At 28.7% G+C, this 17,194-nt stretch overlaps 1 protein-coding gene across 1 annotated transcript in view; it reads right to left on the reverse strand.

The window, feature by feature from the left end:
- Window positions 1-7,735: 7,735 nt before the first annotated feature.
- Window positions 7,736-17,194, reverse strand: part of LOC113549844 (astakine-like) — a 41,332-nt gene continuing 31,873 nt past the window's right edge. Inside the window, exon 3 of the mRNA XM_026951319.1 lies at window positions 7,736-9,721. Within this exon, the coding sequence (XP_026807120.1) occupies window positions 9,447-9,721 (275 nt within the window). The 3' untranslated portion in view covers window positions 7,736-9,446. The remainder of the gene's footprint in view (window positions 9,722-17,194) is intronic.

Genomic DNA, 17,194 nt, shown 5'->3' on the forward strand with positions numbered 1-17,194 from the left:
AATATCAATAATATTTTCTGCCGTCTGAACACGACGACTCCGATGTTGTTTAGATATTTTATTCGAAATCCGCTGACTGTATAGTTTATACGACATATTCATATTATAATAAAAATATAATAAACGCGATGCGTTATCGTCCGCACGATATTATTATAATAGTTACTGCTGATTTTTAATAGTAATATTATTATAATATTGTACATTATACTCGTCAAACGAATCAAAAGCTCGTTAACGTCGTACCGTACTATTATTACCACGAGAAAGAAAAAAATTCGCCAAATTACAGAGAACTTCGATCGACGACTCCGGTTTCTGTATATGTGATATATAATGACGACGTATATGTTTTTTATACTGTGCAGCATGCTAAAAATCATCGAATCCCCGACATCTAATCTGAAACTCCCGACTTTATTACTATTTTTTATAATGATAATAATGACGACGAGGCTCCGACTTTGTTACAAGACGGTGCCCACAATAAGAGTTTGATTTGTGCGCTTTGGTGGCTTTGGTCGCAATAATATAATAGCATAATACGATATTATGAACTATACGTACATAATATTACCCATACGTTCTGGAAAATTACGAACGGAAAAATCTTATGAATTCGTACATTCGTCTTCGAGAGACGAAATACTATGTAGAAATTCGAATTACCAAGTCTAATGTATCTATACACTTGTTTGTCATTTACCATATAATAATATTATATTAAATATTTCCACGAAATAAATTCAGAATTGCTGAGATGTCGTGTTTAAATAAATACATTATTTATTCCCTAGTATTCCTGCTGTCTTATTTGTATGTTGTTACTATGACATATCTACAAAAACGCGCGATGAAAAAATTATAAAAAAAAATCGCGATAAGTATATTCGATTAAATAACTGAGAGTGGGTGTATCGTTTTTGGGTCAACTATTATTTTAAAGCTAAAAACCTGATTTCGAATACTACACGTTTGACGCAGACACAAAATGTCGCGCGTTAAAAAACTCTAATAAATATTATAAACAATATTAACGTCACTACCGCGCATAGATAAGTACAAAACAGTCAGCGTGGGAAAACAATTATTTTAAATTCAATGATTTTGAGTAATTACGTCGTAATTTCATTGTGTTATTCTTGCGCTGTGGTTCTATTTTTTGTCGGACATCATTCCGAAACAATGTTTTCGATTTACTCTGCAAAACCCGTTTTTCGTCGACTTTCAAAACGACCTTCGTATTCATGCGGATCCGGCAGTAGAGACCGCCGCCTTTTCCGCGGTGATGACCTGCTCGACCTGTGTAGGTATGTCGACAACAATTGGCAGAGTACGCACGCATTGTGTTTTTCCGCGTTTCAGATATGCATAGAAGTAATTATAATAAATATTATTATTATTATACTATATTATTTCGCTTATTTTTTGCGCCTTTAACGGTTTTATATAATGATAGAATATTTTTTGTGCTAATATATTATTTGCATTAATCTCTCCATCTCTTCTCGTCTATTTTACCGGCATATGATATAGGCAACCAAAATCACGTCTAAGATTTGGACTCGTAGAATTCCAGTGTCAGAAGCATCGTTGAACCGAAAGGCCTTAGATCAGTTATTAATTATAGTAAAGATTGCTCATTATATATAATATATATATTGTTTTGAACAATAGAAAATCGTTAAAATATTCTAATTCATTGAAATACAATTTTGATTAAATATTAATAATAATCTATTACTAATAAACTATATATTTTTTTAAACAATATGTATTTTATTTTAATCATTCCGATCAAACATTGCTTAGAAATATATAATTATTATTTATAACAACAAACTTTATTTTCAAAGGTTAACTATACTATAATAAATTAATATTGTTTAGTATGAATATTATACTTGTAAATTTACAATTATTAAATATTAATTATAAAATAAATGCAATTTTATCGACTAAAAATAATTTAATTTACTATGGTAATACTAATAATAAATTAATTACTTTAATATAAATAACAAGAAATATATTATTTATATTAAAAGTTAACAGAATGTCTTCGTTTGAAATTGTTTTACACATAGGTACATTAGATACAATGATAATGATCAATTATTAAATTTGGATCAAATTGAACACATATATTTTACAGTGGTAGACTCTACACTTAAGGTACAGCGGAGCCGTACCCACTTACTTACTTATTTTCATTATATACATATTTTAAGAATAACCCGTTGGCGAAATATATTGTACAAAATTTAAAGGTATTTAGCATAGTAAATAAATTAATAAAATGTCTTGTTTTGCTTAAGCGGTAATGAAGTAAATTTATTTGCATAAATGTACTAACGTCAAAGAATTCTATTGATGTTATAAATTACTTTTTAATGTTACCAAGACATTATCTTACTCTCCTCGCATTCGCCCCGGTTGAAAAAAAAAACTACTAAAATAATGTATGTTATAATAATATAATTCATATCATATATTATTTCGAACATGTGTACCGAATAATAAGTTCAAAAATACTAATCTGATAATCATTTGTTTTGAGGTTAATAAACCATGACTAACAATTTAATAATATTTGATAGCTTATCTATAATAAAATATAGAGACTGAATTTATTGATTAATTATATTTATGGTATATATCTAAATACTGCTTACGTTTCAATATAACTATTCGCATTAAAGATTTTAATCATCTATACTAAGATATGTTCAAAACCTTAAACATACAAAAAGCGTTTTTATAATTTGCACTAATGTAATGATGTAAATCAATTTTTGATTAAAGTAAGAAAAATAACACACGCACGTGAAAACATTAAATTCACAACTCAATAGCTTGATCTCAGTATTCACTTAGTTTAATTAAATAAACCTTACCATGTCTAAATAATAATTTTCCAAAAATGTGTTTTTATTCAAAACGAGAGAGAATAACGCGAATAACAATAACTCGTAGATTTTTATAAATCAGTATAAATAATTTAGTCGTGTCGACGATATTCAGGATAATCAGGAATACAATATAATATTAAAACGCTCACTGTACATAAAATCCAATGTTAAATAATTATTGTTTAATACTTGATCGATTTCACCGAAAGAGGTCAAAATATCTGAAAATATATAGATTTTCCAAAAAAATAATAATAATAACAGTTGAAGAATATAACCAAATTTAATAATGTCTCAAATGACATAATTTATATACAAGTATTATTATCCTATTTCACAGAGATATCACAATATTCTCTTTTGAATTTCAAACAACGCAAATAAAACGAGTTTCGTTTACTTCCAAAATTGTATTATTATTATGGAATTATGAACATTTTCATACAGTTTTCTTTCCTATTTTTGTTGATGCGGTGATATTATGGTTGCGCTTAAAATAATAATAATAAAGTCACGCGCACATTGCACAAAATGTAGAAAAATGCAACAATATTTGGAAATATACTTTTATATACACCACCGAAATTGTACTTGTTCTGGTAGTACACATGTTGAAAATATCGTATTAATATTTAATACACTTGCATAGTCTTTTGTTTCATCTATATTATTGGTTTTGTATTTTATTGTTTTCGATTTTGTTTTTCTGTTTTAAGAATGAATTTTGTTTTCAATATTCCATTTTGTTTGATTTAAATAAAAAACTTCTCTCCAGCCTCCGGTACGTGTATATTATACAATTATATAAAAACGAAGATATCTAAGAATTATAATCGCGGTCAACGATACATAGATCTACCCGTACCGGCCGTACCTTATATGTTCCTTAAAATAGATGCGCGAACAATCATTTTTCTCGGTTGTAGTTTTTTTAAATCGCTACGTTTATAAAAACACCCGATAGTACAACTTTGTTTTATGTTTTTAATAAAATAAATAGTTTTGTTCAGTATACACATGTACACGCGCTTGTGACTAGGATTTCTGTATACCTATTGCGCCATAAATATAAAAATACAATACCCCTACGGGTAAATGGGACCAATAATATTTTATCTGAAAAAAAAAATATTTTCACAAACTTCGTCGTAAATTCATCAAACACGCATATAATATTAAATACATATTATGCATAACACAAAACGATGTGGTATGTTCACGTTACGATAATAATTAACATAATTAAGTCGATGAATATCAAATATTAAAAAATTTAAAATCAAATATATATATATATATATAATATGTATAAGCGATCAGCGTAAAAAAAATAATTTATTAAATTAGATTTCACATAATAGTTCTAAGCATCGCTGAGAAGACTCGTGTAGAGGCCCAGGGTTATCAAAATACAATACAAAGTAAATAGTAATATTAATCAGAATATATTTTTATGAATATGTTAAAGGAACAATTGTCAGGTGAAGTGTTAACGTTGCAACAGAACTGTGAAATTTTACAATAATCCTTACTAAGCTGAGGTACTTTTTGCTACTTTGAACACATCTACTGTAACATTAATCATTCTGAGTAATCTGTTTTAAAAATGTATGATATGTAACATTATAAGGTTTTTTTTTTAATTATTAATATTTCTGTAAAAAATAACAAAAAAAAAATCGTTCAGAAAAAATGTACAACGTGTAATATTCATTGTCTTAATTATTCAAATTAAAAAAAAAAAACACGAAAAAATAAGATAAAATTAATAATAGGTTGAGTGTTAACCATTATCCATTACTTTTATGTTATCGATCGTCACAACTCACGACCCTGAGTAAGTGGCACAACCTTAGTAATCAACCGTTAATTCTACAGACTTCTCGGATAGCTGTAGACTTGACTCACAACATCCTAAATTTGAAAACTATACGCAACTCAAAAATATTTTTACGTTGACTTTTTTTATAAACATAATAAATTATAATGTACTTGTAGTGATATGCAGGATGAAAAGTACCACAATTATTATTTAAATGACGTACTTAGTACGTTCGACGCAATCTCGAGTAATATTTGAGAAAGATGAATAGTTAAAATATAAGTTAAACTCTCTTACTCTTTATTTAAAAATAAAATAGAATATTCAATTCATATAATTTACTATTTAAACATTATAACAATAATTAAGCGCACAGTCGTAAGCTCATTGAACTTCCGACTAGTATTGACCATCTTCTACCTAGCTATTGCTAGGTGCTCAACCCGTATTTCTATGGGTCCTATCAATGACGTATGTTAGCATGATGGCCTATTCTAACCGATAAAACAGCTTGTTGTTTCCACCTTTGACCTAGGCTTTCCGAATTTTAGGTTCTGAACGTGCACAATGTATTAACTGTTACTACCCATCTTATACGAATCTAAATTGTATAATTTATCATCTATAAAATGCATTAAAATGTGTACAACAATTATTTTAGGTTTTAAGATTACTCATAATGGATCATATTAATATCAATACATTTTATAATTGAATAGGAACTTTAAAATATAATTTTATTTTCATAGGAACCTATTGTTTTTTTTTCTGTAAATTCGTAAAAAACTATAAATTACTTTTACAGCCAATTTTTTTTTCTAATTAAGCGAAGTTTTCATATTTGCAAGAATAATCATTTTTAATCATAAATAGAATTCTATATATTCGAGAAACCTTAAATTTTACTAATTTGTAGGTACACAGAAAAAAGCACATTTACATTAATTTTTATTAAATGACGAAATCGACGGGACTATATTTGTGATGTGTTAATTTTAAAAATTTTTATTACATGTCTTAAATTATTTTTACATTATTTTTATACTTCTAAGATTGAATGATTAAAATTAGAATAATTTAGAAAAATAAAAAACTAAAATACTTGTGTTTTTAACTCCCATTTGGTAATGAATTAGAAAAAACGTTCTGTACAATTTTTTTTTTTTAATTGTGTACTTACTTGGATCTGTTTTAAAATAAAAGGAAATTATGCATAGCAGTGTTAAAAATTTTAAATATTCTCAAAATGTGTATTTCAGTACTCCTTCACCTTCCGAAACCCCATTTAAATCGAAGGTCATTCAGCTGAAATATTTAGTGGTTCCTATTAGTGTGAGCATATTATTCTGTATAATTTTTAATTTATATGCTTGAATTTCTTAATTTGCAGAATTTTGTTTTTTTATAAACGGTGTTAGAGATTATAAAATGCATCACTGTTGAGTCTGATATCAAGTGTAAAAATAACGGATAATCAGTAAATAATACGTGTAAACTACACAGGTTAGGTAGTTATAATTTATTACACTAAATTTAGATCTTTCATTATTTATATATTTTTTAAAACTATACCTTTTAAATTATTTTAAAATATATAACAAAAGAAAAAAACGAATACATTTATGATTTTCGTATGCCACGATAATGTCTTATTAGTAAATGTACCACACTAACAAGAAATTATTTTATAATTTTTCTCATTTTTTTTTTTTTTATTATTGTATATGTACTTGTTATCTTTTTTTCTATCGTATTATTCAATGGACATATCTGTTTTAAAATACAATAATTTGGAATAATATTAAAAAATGAATATATAAAAGATATTACATACGATATTTAAATATTTAATTATAATAAATTTATATAGTCAACTCGAGTTTTCAATCAACCTTTTTATTGCACACAACCCATTCTCGCAAGCCAAGTTTATATTAATTTACAATTGTAAGTCGTGTGTAACGTAGTCACAGTGTGAATCTAAGTTTTCTCAGGTGATCGTTTGGAGAGTACACGAAGTATATCGATATATGTATATATATAGATCATTTATCTACTTTAAATTTAAATAAAAACGATAAAATGGGGCTTTGTAAGACGTGTTTGTCCAGTAAGTCACCACTCTACAAATAAAACGATTAACCTCCATATATTCGTATAATGTTTTCCACAAACGATATTTTCACTCCGCACATATTATGTACACATTACGATCGACGTAAACGGCCAAATGTCTGCATATTAGATTACGAATGAGGACATCGCTGCGCTTAAGTCTAAATGTCTTTCATCCGACGTTTTTATTGTTTTGTTTTGTTTCAATTTCCTTATTTTTACTATCAGCGTCGAAGGCGGTGAAAAAAATAAAAGAGCTATTTAATCGCATGTTAAAAATTATCTAAAAACGAATAAACGAGATTTAGTTGTGCGTCTGTTTTTGCCATAAGCTGTGTGACATCTGTAGACCATTTATTATTTTATATTTTAAATCTTGATAACAGAATAGTGCACAACACGTCGCACTCCACAACAACTTTTACGCTGCGACAAATCGTATTATTCAAATTGTACCGTAAAACGAAATGCAAATATCCACAAGGGCCGTAGTGTGAACTCGCACCTATTCTTCGTACATAATACATATTATTGTATTTAAGTTGTATTACACTATTACGACAATAATAACGACTTGTACTCTGGACACATAAATGTTTAGAGCTTCGAACGTGGCGTTTTCCGTAGAATATAATAATAATATAATATTACATTACACTGCCGTATAGCCATCACACTGGATCCATAAAAAAGTCGTATTTAACGTCAAGTTCGGCGCGCAAAAAACAAACGCGTAAAAAAATAAAATGATAGGAAGAGGAATGCACGTGCAGTGGTGGACGGCAAACGGATAAGACGACAAGACGAAACGTTTTTTGTTCGTTCGGTATTATATAACACTATACACATTATAATGGGTATAATAATATTATATTTATATGCTATTAAAAAAAAAAAAAAAAAAAAAATCGGTTTTACAGACCGTAAAGTGCGAACAAACATAATACATACACATAAACATAATAATAATAACGATAATAAACGATGGAGATAATCACCCGTCGACTTCAGTTACTATAGATGTAGGTACGTATATTGTATATAATATTGATGGATACATTAAAAAACAAAACAAAATAATTATTATGAATTGTATTGCGACCGACAACAATGCAACTGCAGTTGTGCAGACGATTATACTAATTTATACATTGTAACATAAATTATAAAATAATACTACACCACATATTTCGATATTTATAATTTATATATATATAGTATATAGGAGCACAACGGAAATCGTTTCTGTAAATTCCAGGTAAACGCGACCAAGATATTATGTTCTCGTTGCGGAAATCCGTAGAGCCACGTGGCTTGGGTACGAAAAATGAATTTTGGTGTAATAATGTTACTGGGCGTGTGTTCTTTTGGTGTAATGGGGTACGATAATTATTTTACGCGTATAACTATTATAATAATATTATGGGATACTTGTGTGATGAGTTATTATAATATTATAATTAATTTGTTGTTTGACGCACCCGTCAAATTATCGAAACGTGCCACTGTGATCGCGGTTACCGGTTCTACCTTACGTTTGTTATTCACACCACACGTGTAATTTATGTATTAAAATATTTATTATTGTATCGTACTATCGTATATAATATACGTAGATAAGTATATGCGTTTAAGTGCGTACACGTATGATAATTACGATGTATTACGATTACCACGTCCGGTTACTGTGTAACCGTTACACAATCGACGACTACGGAACCACTACATATTAGTCGTATTACAATAATTTACAACGATAATATTATTATGCTGCTATTATAATGGCGTTATCCAGACTGCGAAAGATTTTTTCCGATTCTTTTAAGCATGTTCGTTTGAAATATTGCAGTACACAAAAAGTGAATTGAATTCGATGAATGTCGACTCTTGGAGTGATGAGATATTTTATAGAAAAATTCGGAAAACATATTGATATTATGAATTTATATGTTTATTGACACAGACACAATAAGCGATTTAGGCTAAATTACAGTCGCGCAGATCGTATAAACATATGCATACCTCTCATTCGTGGAAGCTGTATTTTAATAGGTAAATACCTGTCATGCTCTTCTCTCCTCCATATTCGCTTTTGTATCTTAATTTGGATAACGCGTAAAACATTTTTCATTTTTCAAAGATTTGCAAATTGAAATAATTTAATGTCATTTTTCAAATTTTAAAAGTGGATAAAAATAGGTGTACTATAAAAATAACGACCAATAATAATATGCTTGATTCGGTAAATATTGAAAGTAAAAATACAGATTAAAATCTTTCAAACGAATTGTCAGACGATCTGCAGCGGAGTGTGTCTATTGCGTAATTTGCATTGCAGTATTATAGTACCTATATCTAATATAGGACTCGTGTACTATATTATTATATTATAGGAGGTATTATAAAAAAAAATATTAGGCACGTGTATATTATAACAGTGATATTACAATATTCATTTTTTAGTGTCGCGCCAGTGTTGAAAACAATAAATCAATAAAATAATAATTAATCATAATAATAATAATAATAATAATAATAATAATAATAATAATAATTAAAATAATATAGCGATGGGAATATCGCAACTATGTGGCTGTTCATCGTCGCAGGTGATTGAGGTCATCCACGTCCGTATAGTCTTCGCGCAACATCAGCTTTCCGGCCCCGTCCAACCCGGTACATGACATACCGTCCGAGCACTCGAGTCCAGTGGCGCATGGGCACAGCATCGTGTGGACATACAAATCGGCAGACGATCCGTCAGGGTAGGTGACGGTAATGTTCTGAGGTTGTACGTCGCCAGAATGCGGACGGCACGTATCACCCTCTTCACCCAGTGGTCTGCAAGTGGGTACGCTATACCGCATCATACCTATAAAAAAAAAATATGTAATGCATATGCATAATTGGATGATTCGACTTTATATTACAGACCGGGTTTATCATAAAATTTAAATATTCAAAATAGAGGAAAATATGATAAGAAAATAAAATGTTTTGATTTAGGAAAATCTAAGATGATTTGTACATTTTGTAATTATTGTTTACGATCTATTGAAGGAGATTTTGTGAGTCGACTTTTGAAAATCTAATAGGATACCTACTAATAGACCATACTAAAATTTATTACATAATGTGATTAAAATCATAAATTAATTCAAAACGCAAATCTCAAACTAATTGAGATCAATTTAAAGTTTTGATAAGCGGAGGGCAGTTGATACCCTGCAAAATATCAATTTAATACTCCACTTATCCAAATTTTAAATACTTATAACTTATATTTTGAACTACTCGTCTATTGGATTTTTATAAATCAAAATACTTCAAATAATATTCTGCGTAGGTAGGAATATTATACTAAAAATGTATTTTGTCATTCAAAAAAGTCAAAAATTTGAAAAATATTATAAAAATACATTTTGAAGTACCCAGCAAGTATATTACATACCCATATGTCATTATAGATTTCTGATTATAACGGCTCGTGTATTGTGATATGAGTGAAATTTTATATTTGTTTAACGTGCAACCGTACAACAGAACAAATATATTGGTATTAAAAAAAAAAAGAGTATGATCGTTTCTCTTACAGATTACATCAGTTGCGCCTTTTTTTTTTAATAAACTACCCTCTTTTTTTGTATCACTCGTTTGGAATTTATTTTCTTTTTTCCGTCCAGTCAGCTGATTTTTGATATAATATTGTATCTTATAATTATTATTTACGAAGAGCTTAACTTCCGTTGTTTTTATATACAATAAAATAATAAGCCTAAAAATCAATCAATCATAATAAACGTGAGAAAAACAGAAAATAATTCCAATTGTGCTATGACATTATTATACTGTATTTAAGGTACTTGACCCAAAGTTTTTTCAGTATATTATATTATATACATTTTATGTTGAAACCATCGGATACTTATTATTTATTAAACGTTGTTTTTATTTGGTACTATACAGTGCTATTGTAAGAGAAAAATATTTACGGCTATAGCTCTATAACTTGTACTAGTGTACAATATTATTCTATTGTGTAACTTAAACTAATATAAAATATATATACATAGATGCATCTCAAAAGAGTGGGAGGAACAAGTATTTTTATCGAACAACCGTTACAAAAATATACTAATAAATATATTCCTTTTTTTATCGCACAGTATACATTATACATTATTATTAATATTCGCGAATATTGGATCACTCGACAACTCGTCGGTGCGGTTCACTAATTCATTAATTTGTCGAATAAAGTAGTAAAGTTGGATAATATAGATAGATTTATAATAAAGACTGAGTCCAACGTGTGTATTTATAATTAACGATAATTCAGTTTATGCGACTATATAATAAGACGCAACAATATTTTATTACCTCGTTAAATGTTTACATTTGTAGCGATCAATTTATGAACGCTCGTGAACACGCACATTAACGCAAATTATGTTTTGATCATTATTTTACAAATTTTATTGTTTTAGTTTAAAACCAATAAACGATATCTTCACAATAAGACAGTTGAAAAAATAAGTATCAAGTATACGTATTATAGTCGGTGCTATTATAAATATTGCGATTTATATTAATACTCGTAGATTTGTTTCTTTTTGTTAGTGCATGTCATTACATTGTTGTAATCATTTACAAATCGATATAATTACGCCATTATTATAGTATTTAAAAATAATATTTTAATAATTTCACTACACATAAGACATGACAAATTTTCCGTTTAAAGTATGTAATTAAATTTTCAAATAATTTAAATAATTTACAGATTACAATCATAACAATGATATACGAAGTATAAACATCAATGTAATATATATATTACACCGGAAGTTCATACTATATTCCTTATAACCCATACGCATCGTAATATTATTCGTCCATAGCAGGTATACATACATATACGTTAATATAATACAATAAGAAATAATTGTGTTTCGACTTGAATATCAAAGTAAGTATATCTTGGAGCAGAACCGAGTAAATATAGTTATAACATTGATTTCGGATCTTTGAAATAGATTTATATATAGAAAATAAAGTATTCCAGGTACCAATGCAAAGTACTTATACATATATATATTAAAATGTAAAATGTATATTATATTATGCGATGACGCATTTTGATGATAAATCGTTTGAAATTACTGAACGCCCGTTTATTGTCACAGATATAATATATTCGAACGCAAATAAAAACTGCAGTAACGTGAAATTATTGTTCTCGAATACGTTTATTTTTATTTATGCAAATTAAGCTGACGATAAAATCTCAAATGTAAATTTACAAACGACCGTGACGTATCAAAATAATATAAAATGGATGTTATATCATAATATACATTATATCCCTAAACTACCGTATTTGAACACGACAAAAATCGTTGTATTTCATCGTGCTCACATCACGTGCTATAAAATATTCCGGTGTTCTGTTTGCCTGATTATGTATTTTGGTAATTTAAAGCAGTGTAGCTTCGTACAAAAATATATAAATGGCTATAAAAAGTATGATTTTTCCAAATGTTTCTGGTAACCCATAACCGGTAGATACGTCATACACATATATTATAAGAAAAGAGAAAAAAATATATCACACCCTGGTTACACTTTGATCGGTTAGACCGATTAATCTACAGAGAGTGTCATAGATTTATTTTTAGTCAATCGCCAGGTAATAAAAATGATAGTTAGAATCCGAAAAAGTTCTTACTATATAATGTATTAAGTTTCACTGGTTGAATTACCAAAAACCAAAAATATTGCAGTTGTACGTCGACGACATGATGGAACAAAAGTCAAAATAGTAATTTGAAAAATATTTTTTCTACTTCCCTGGCGCTGGGTGATAAAAGCAAGTTAATAATTAAAGTTGGTGTAATAATGTTTCATAACTTGTTGCTTTCAAGCATAACTATATGATAACCGTGTATATCTGCGTTACTTTTTCTACAATAAAACGTACAATTTACTCAAAAAAGTTTATAACTTATAGTTTTCTGTATGTTGTGGTGAAAAAAAAATTATGAACTTTTAACTGATTATTTGGGTTTGAGATTACTTTTACTTTGAAAAATATTTAATAAATAAAATTAATTAAGTTTTTAATTTCCTTAAATTATTTAAAATTAAAAGTTTACTTATCGTACCTTATGTGTTAATACGAAACGACAGCACGCAATACTGCACGGATGGAAAATACGATGATTACGGTCTAGAATTTCATATTATGCACAAAAATTAAGTACTAAAAGGTTGACTGTATGAACAATAAATAGGTTTAAGTTAAATTCCAGGTATCAGTCGAACATCAATAACATAGTCAACGAAGAGCAAAGACCGTGAATATGATGATTATAATTTACCTACGTCCTACATATTATAATAAAGTTAAAGGTCACCGTTGATACAATACTTTGATGTTAGAATATATAATATGAACTAAACAGCCACTACACGAGTACATATTTTGATTATGCAGTTATTAATTTATGTATATACATAAATATATTTTTTTAGGGGTGTGCATATTATGATGTGTTTTTAAATTTATACTTAAATCAATTAAACAGCTTATATTAAAACAACATATTGTGTCTAACACATTTTCAAACATAATTTGTATGTATTTTTGCTATTCATTAAATACGCCTGGACAAAAACATTGTTTAAAGTTACATATTATAAAGCAAAATAATGAATATGTAGATATTTTAACAATACGATACAGTTTTAGATGGCCGTAGATACTTTTTTGTATATTTTGTACACATACTGTAAATGTAATATTATAATATTCGCATATACTTCCATTGCACATTTTATACTTGCATATTTCCGTACTTAAAAAGCGTATAAATATAAATATGAATAGTATAATAAATATTGAGAGAATAAATTAATAACAAATAAAATATTTGAAAAATTTGAAAAATTTGTCTGATGTTTAATATATTTATCCAAATAATATTATACTTGAATGTATTTATAATTTAATCAAATTTTCAGAGATGTATTTAGAATTTTCTCACCCTGGTCCTATTCTATCCCCGCCCTCTCCCCCACAATAAGGTAAAAATACTATACAGTAAAGCAACCACAACGCTTTACTGTCTGTCGTTATATGATTCATCGGTGCCTCATTTGACGATATTTAATGATCACAAAAAAAGGGATTTGTCACAACAAATTCCACGTGCACTATCATGATTTTAAATTAATTTTAAAAAGGGTATCAATGTTGCCCCAATTATATTTTAAGTTTTAAATGCTCATAAGCCAAGATTAATTCTACCAGAAATTTATAATACATTTATTCTTAGAAAAATGTTTTAAAAACTAACCTATTTTCGAAATTATAAAGAATTAAATAAAAAATTTACCTGTATACGTCATGTACCTACAATTTTATCAATAGTAGCCCACTATAATTCTAAAGAGATATTTGGTTTTACTGAGATTTTATTGCATTGTACTGCATGAAAATGATAAAAATAAATGTGAATCGAATGCGACAGTGGGTGCAGAGAAAATTATCGTCCTTCTCAAAAGAATCAATGATCGGACGATGCGCACCGTCAGACGTGATGAAAAGAAAAGCGGTCGACGGCCATCGCCGTTTTCTATTATGACCACCCAATAAAGAATATCGTAGTTACCCGTTCATGCAAGTAACGTAAACACATTTCAGACAGCAGTCATCCGAACCAAAGTATAAATTTGTTGACCGCGGTACACGTGTAAATGTAACTCGTGCTCTCGCGTACTCGCGAGTGGGTAACCGCGATGATTTCCATCGTCAGTCAGTCACTCTAAGGGAAACCTACCTTTTTCACCGTCGTGTCTGTTAATCTGAGTTTCATAGCTACGTTGTCAGTCATATCTAGGGTTTTACATAGACCCCGTCTGTTATGTTGTGTTCCGTGTATCGTATCCCGATTGGTCGTTGTAAAATATGTTGAAATCGTGGTGTCTTAAGTTTATTTTATAATATCATAATCTATCATAAAATTTCCAGAGTTGGACCAAGTTCAATATTTGGATACGATATTATAGACGCCTTAGTTGTGAATCCGGCTTAACATTCTCGATCGAGCCATTTTCCCGTCACAGTTAAGTATTGTTAATATTATAGTGGAAGGTGTTTGATGCGGCGAGGTGTATGTAATATGTATAACCTAACCTATCTATACACGGAAATCAATAATTTATTGTGTAACGTAATAGTCGTAGTACCAATAGTTTCAATTAGTCATTCTCCTTTTAAGGTGGTAATACATTAAAAGACACTGGACGGCATACACTATATGATTCTGTGGTACCTATACTGCCCGGTTTTCATTTGGACAGATTCCTAAAACCGTTCACCCGAAAAATGATACGTGTCATTTGAGCAAGTATATTTTATTTTACGTGCTGGACCCATTTTTGTATTGCATGTACAGTTAATAGTTAATTGTTTACAATAAATTTCTTGGGCATAATATAATTTATCATTTAGTTGAAATTTTAGCGGAATTTTAATATGTCTAATACATTTTCCTATTTTAGAGGTTAGGACTCTCAGTTATTCATAATTGGTATAGTAAAAAATATTCCTTGAATATAATTCGTATTATGAGTGCGTTGTTTTGATATAATGTGTAGTAAACTATTAAAAATATATGTTGTATGTATCATAAAAAAGCCAAATATTACGTATCATTAACATAAATAAAGTTTAAAATGTTTTCAAATTTAAGTTTCATTATAATAGATCAATAATTCACTTATTGAAGATACAAATTAATAAGTATTAAGTTTTAATAAACTTTTTTAGCGTTAAGGGGAAAATAGATTATTCTTAGAAAATAAATAGTGCGCTTATAATGCTTACATAAACTTGAAATTAAAATTCACCTAAACGGTCGGTTAATTTCTCACCCAAATGATGAATACTCAACTTGGGAACATTTTGGGTCATACGCCCCCTATACTGAACATTGATTTCAAACGATGCTGTGCCAAAAGCATGTTGTTCCTTCGTAAGTACACGTGCCGTGCCGTGCACATAATATTTATTGCAATTTCACTCGAGTATTTGTGCATCACAATGTGGTCCGATATAATAAACAATTTAACGTTAGAAACAAATGACGAAAACTTGACAACTCGTTGTTAACAACCAATATTATATGTAGAAAACAATAATATCATAAACATATTATAATAATGGTTTAACTAAAACCATTATTTGGGTGGAAGGGGAAAGAGGGGCAATGTGTATGTTACATATATGTCATAACACTCATAACTAATAAAAAAAAATGTTATAATATTTATAATAATTCATTCATATCTAGTATTTTTGATAATAATGTATCCTGCTTATGATCTTAAGCAGAAGAATTAAGATACTATGATTGAGATCAATATTTTTTTATTCATTTGGAATATACGATCTTTATTCTATAGTTCTATACTTAAGATGCACAATCAGTATATGTTAAGAATAGTATATAAATATTATAATACTTATTAATTAATCAAATTAATAAGAACTAATGATAAGAAAAACATAATATTAAACGTGTTAAGCTTTGATAATAAAACCACAATCTATTTGCACCTACATGCTACGGGGCAAGGTCCTCTAAAATATTATTACAACAGCACCTTAGAAGCGAAAAAACACCAACTTCAACAAAATGTGTATAGGTACATAAAGGTGGCAAATAAAACTCATACAAATTCAATATCCAGCAGTGACAATTCTCATGAATACTGGTTGTGTCGGGTTTATCAAATAACGTAAATAATATGACAAATTACTTGTACCCAGGTATGTAATATCCTCGATAGTCGATATAATATGTATATTGCGCGACATGCATATAATGAAGCGGCCAAGTGGATGAAATCCAATCTTTTTGTCATTTGATGACAGACAGGAGTATCAAGAATCAATTTGTATTCATTTTTTCCCCAGAAAACTGTTTCAACATGATTATATTCGTAATAATATATATATATATATTATACTCATTCATCCCATAATCCGTGTAACGTAGTAGCTATATCGTTTTGTACTAGTCTGTTGTCTCGCGCGTCACACACATAATAATATAAAATATGTTGTGGATACAATTCTTTTAATTATGCTAATTAAAATAGAAATGTGTGCGCCAGTTACGATAAAATGCAGGTCATGCTATCACCGTAATAACTAATGCGTCGCCACCCGTCTAACTGTGCACAGTATGCACTTACCATACTTTTATGGATAGTGCACTATTATATACATCAACCCGGGTTTAATAATATGTACACATTTAATTGGGCATTTATATGA

This window comes from Rhopalosiphum maidis, chromosome 1 (assembly GCF_003676215.2).
Source record: "Rhopalosiphum maidis isolate BTI-1 chromosome 1, ASM367621v3, whole genome shotgun sequence".
Lineage (NCBI taxonomy): Eukaryota > Metazoa > Arthropoda > Insecta > Hemiptera > Aphididae > Rhopalosiphum > Rhopalosiphum maidis.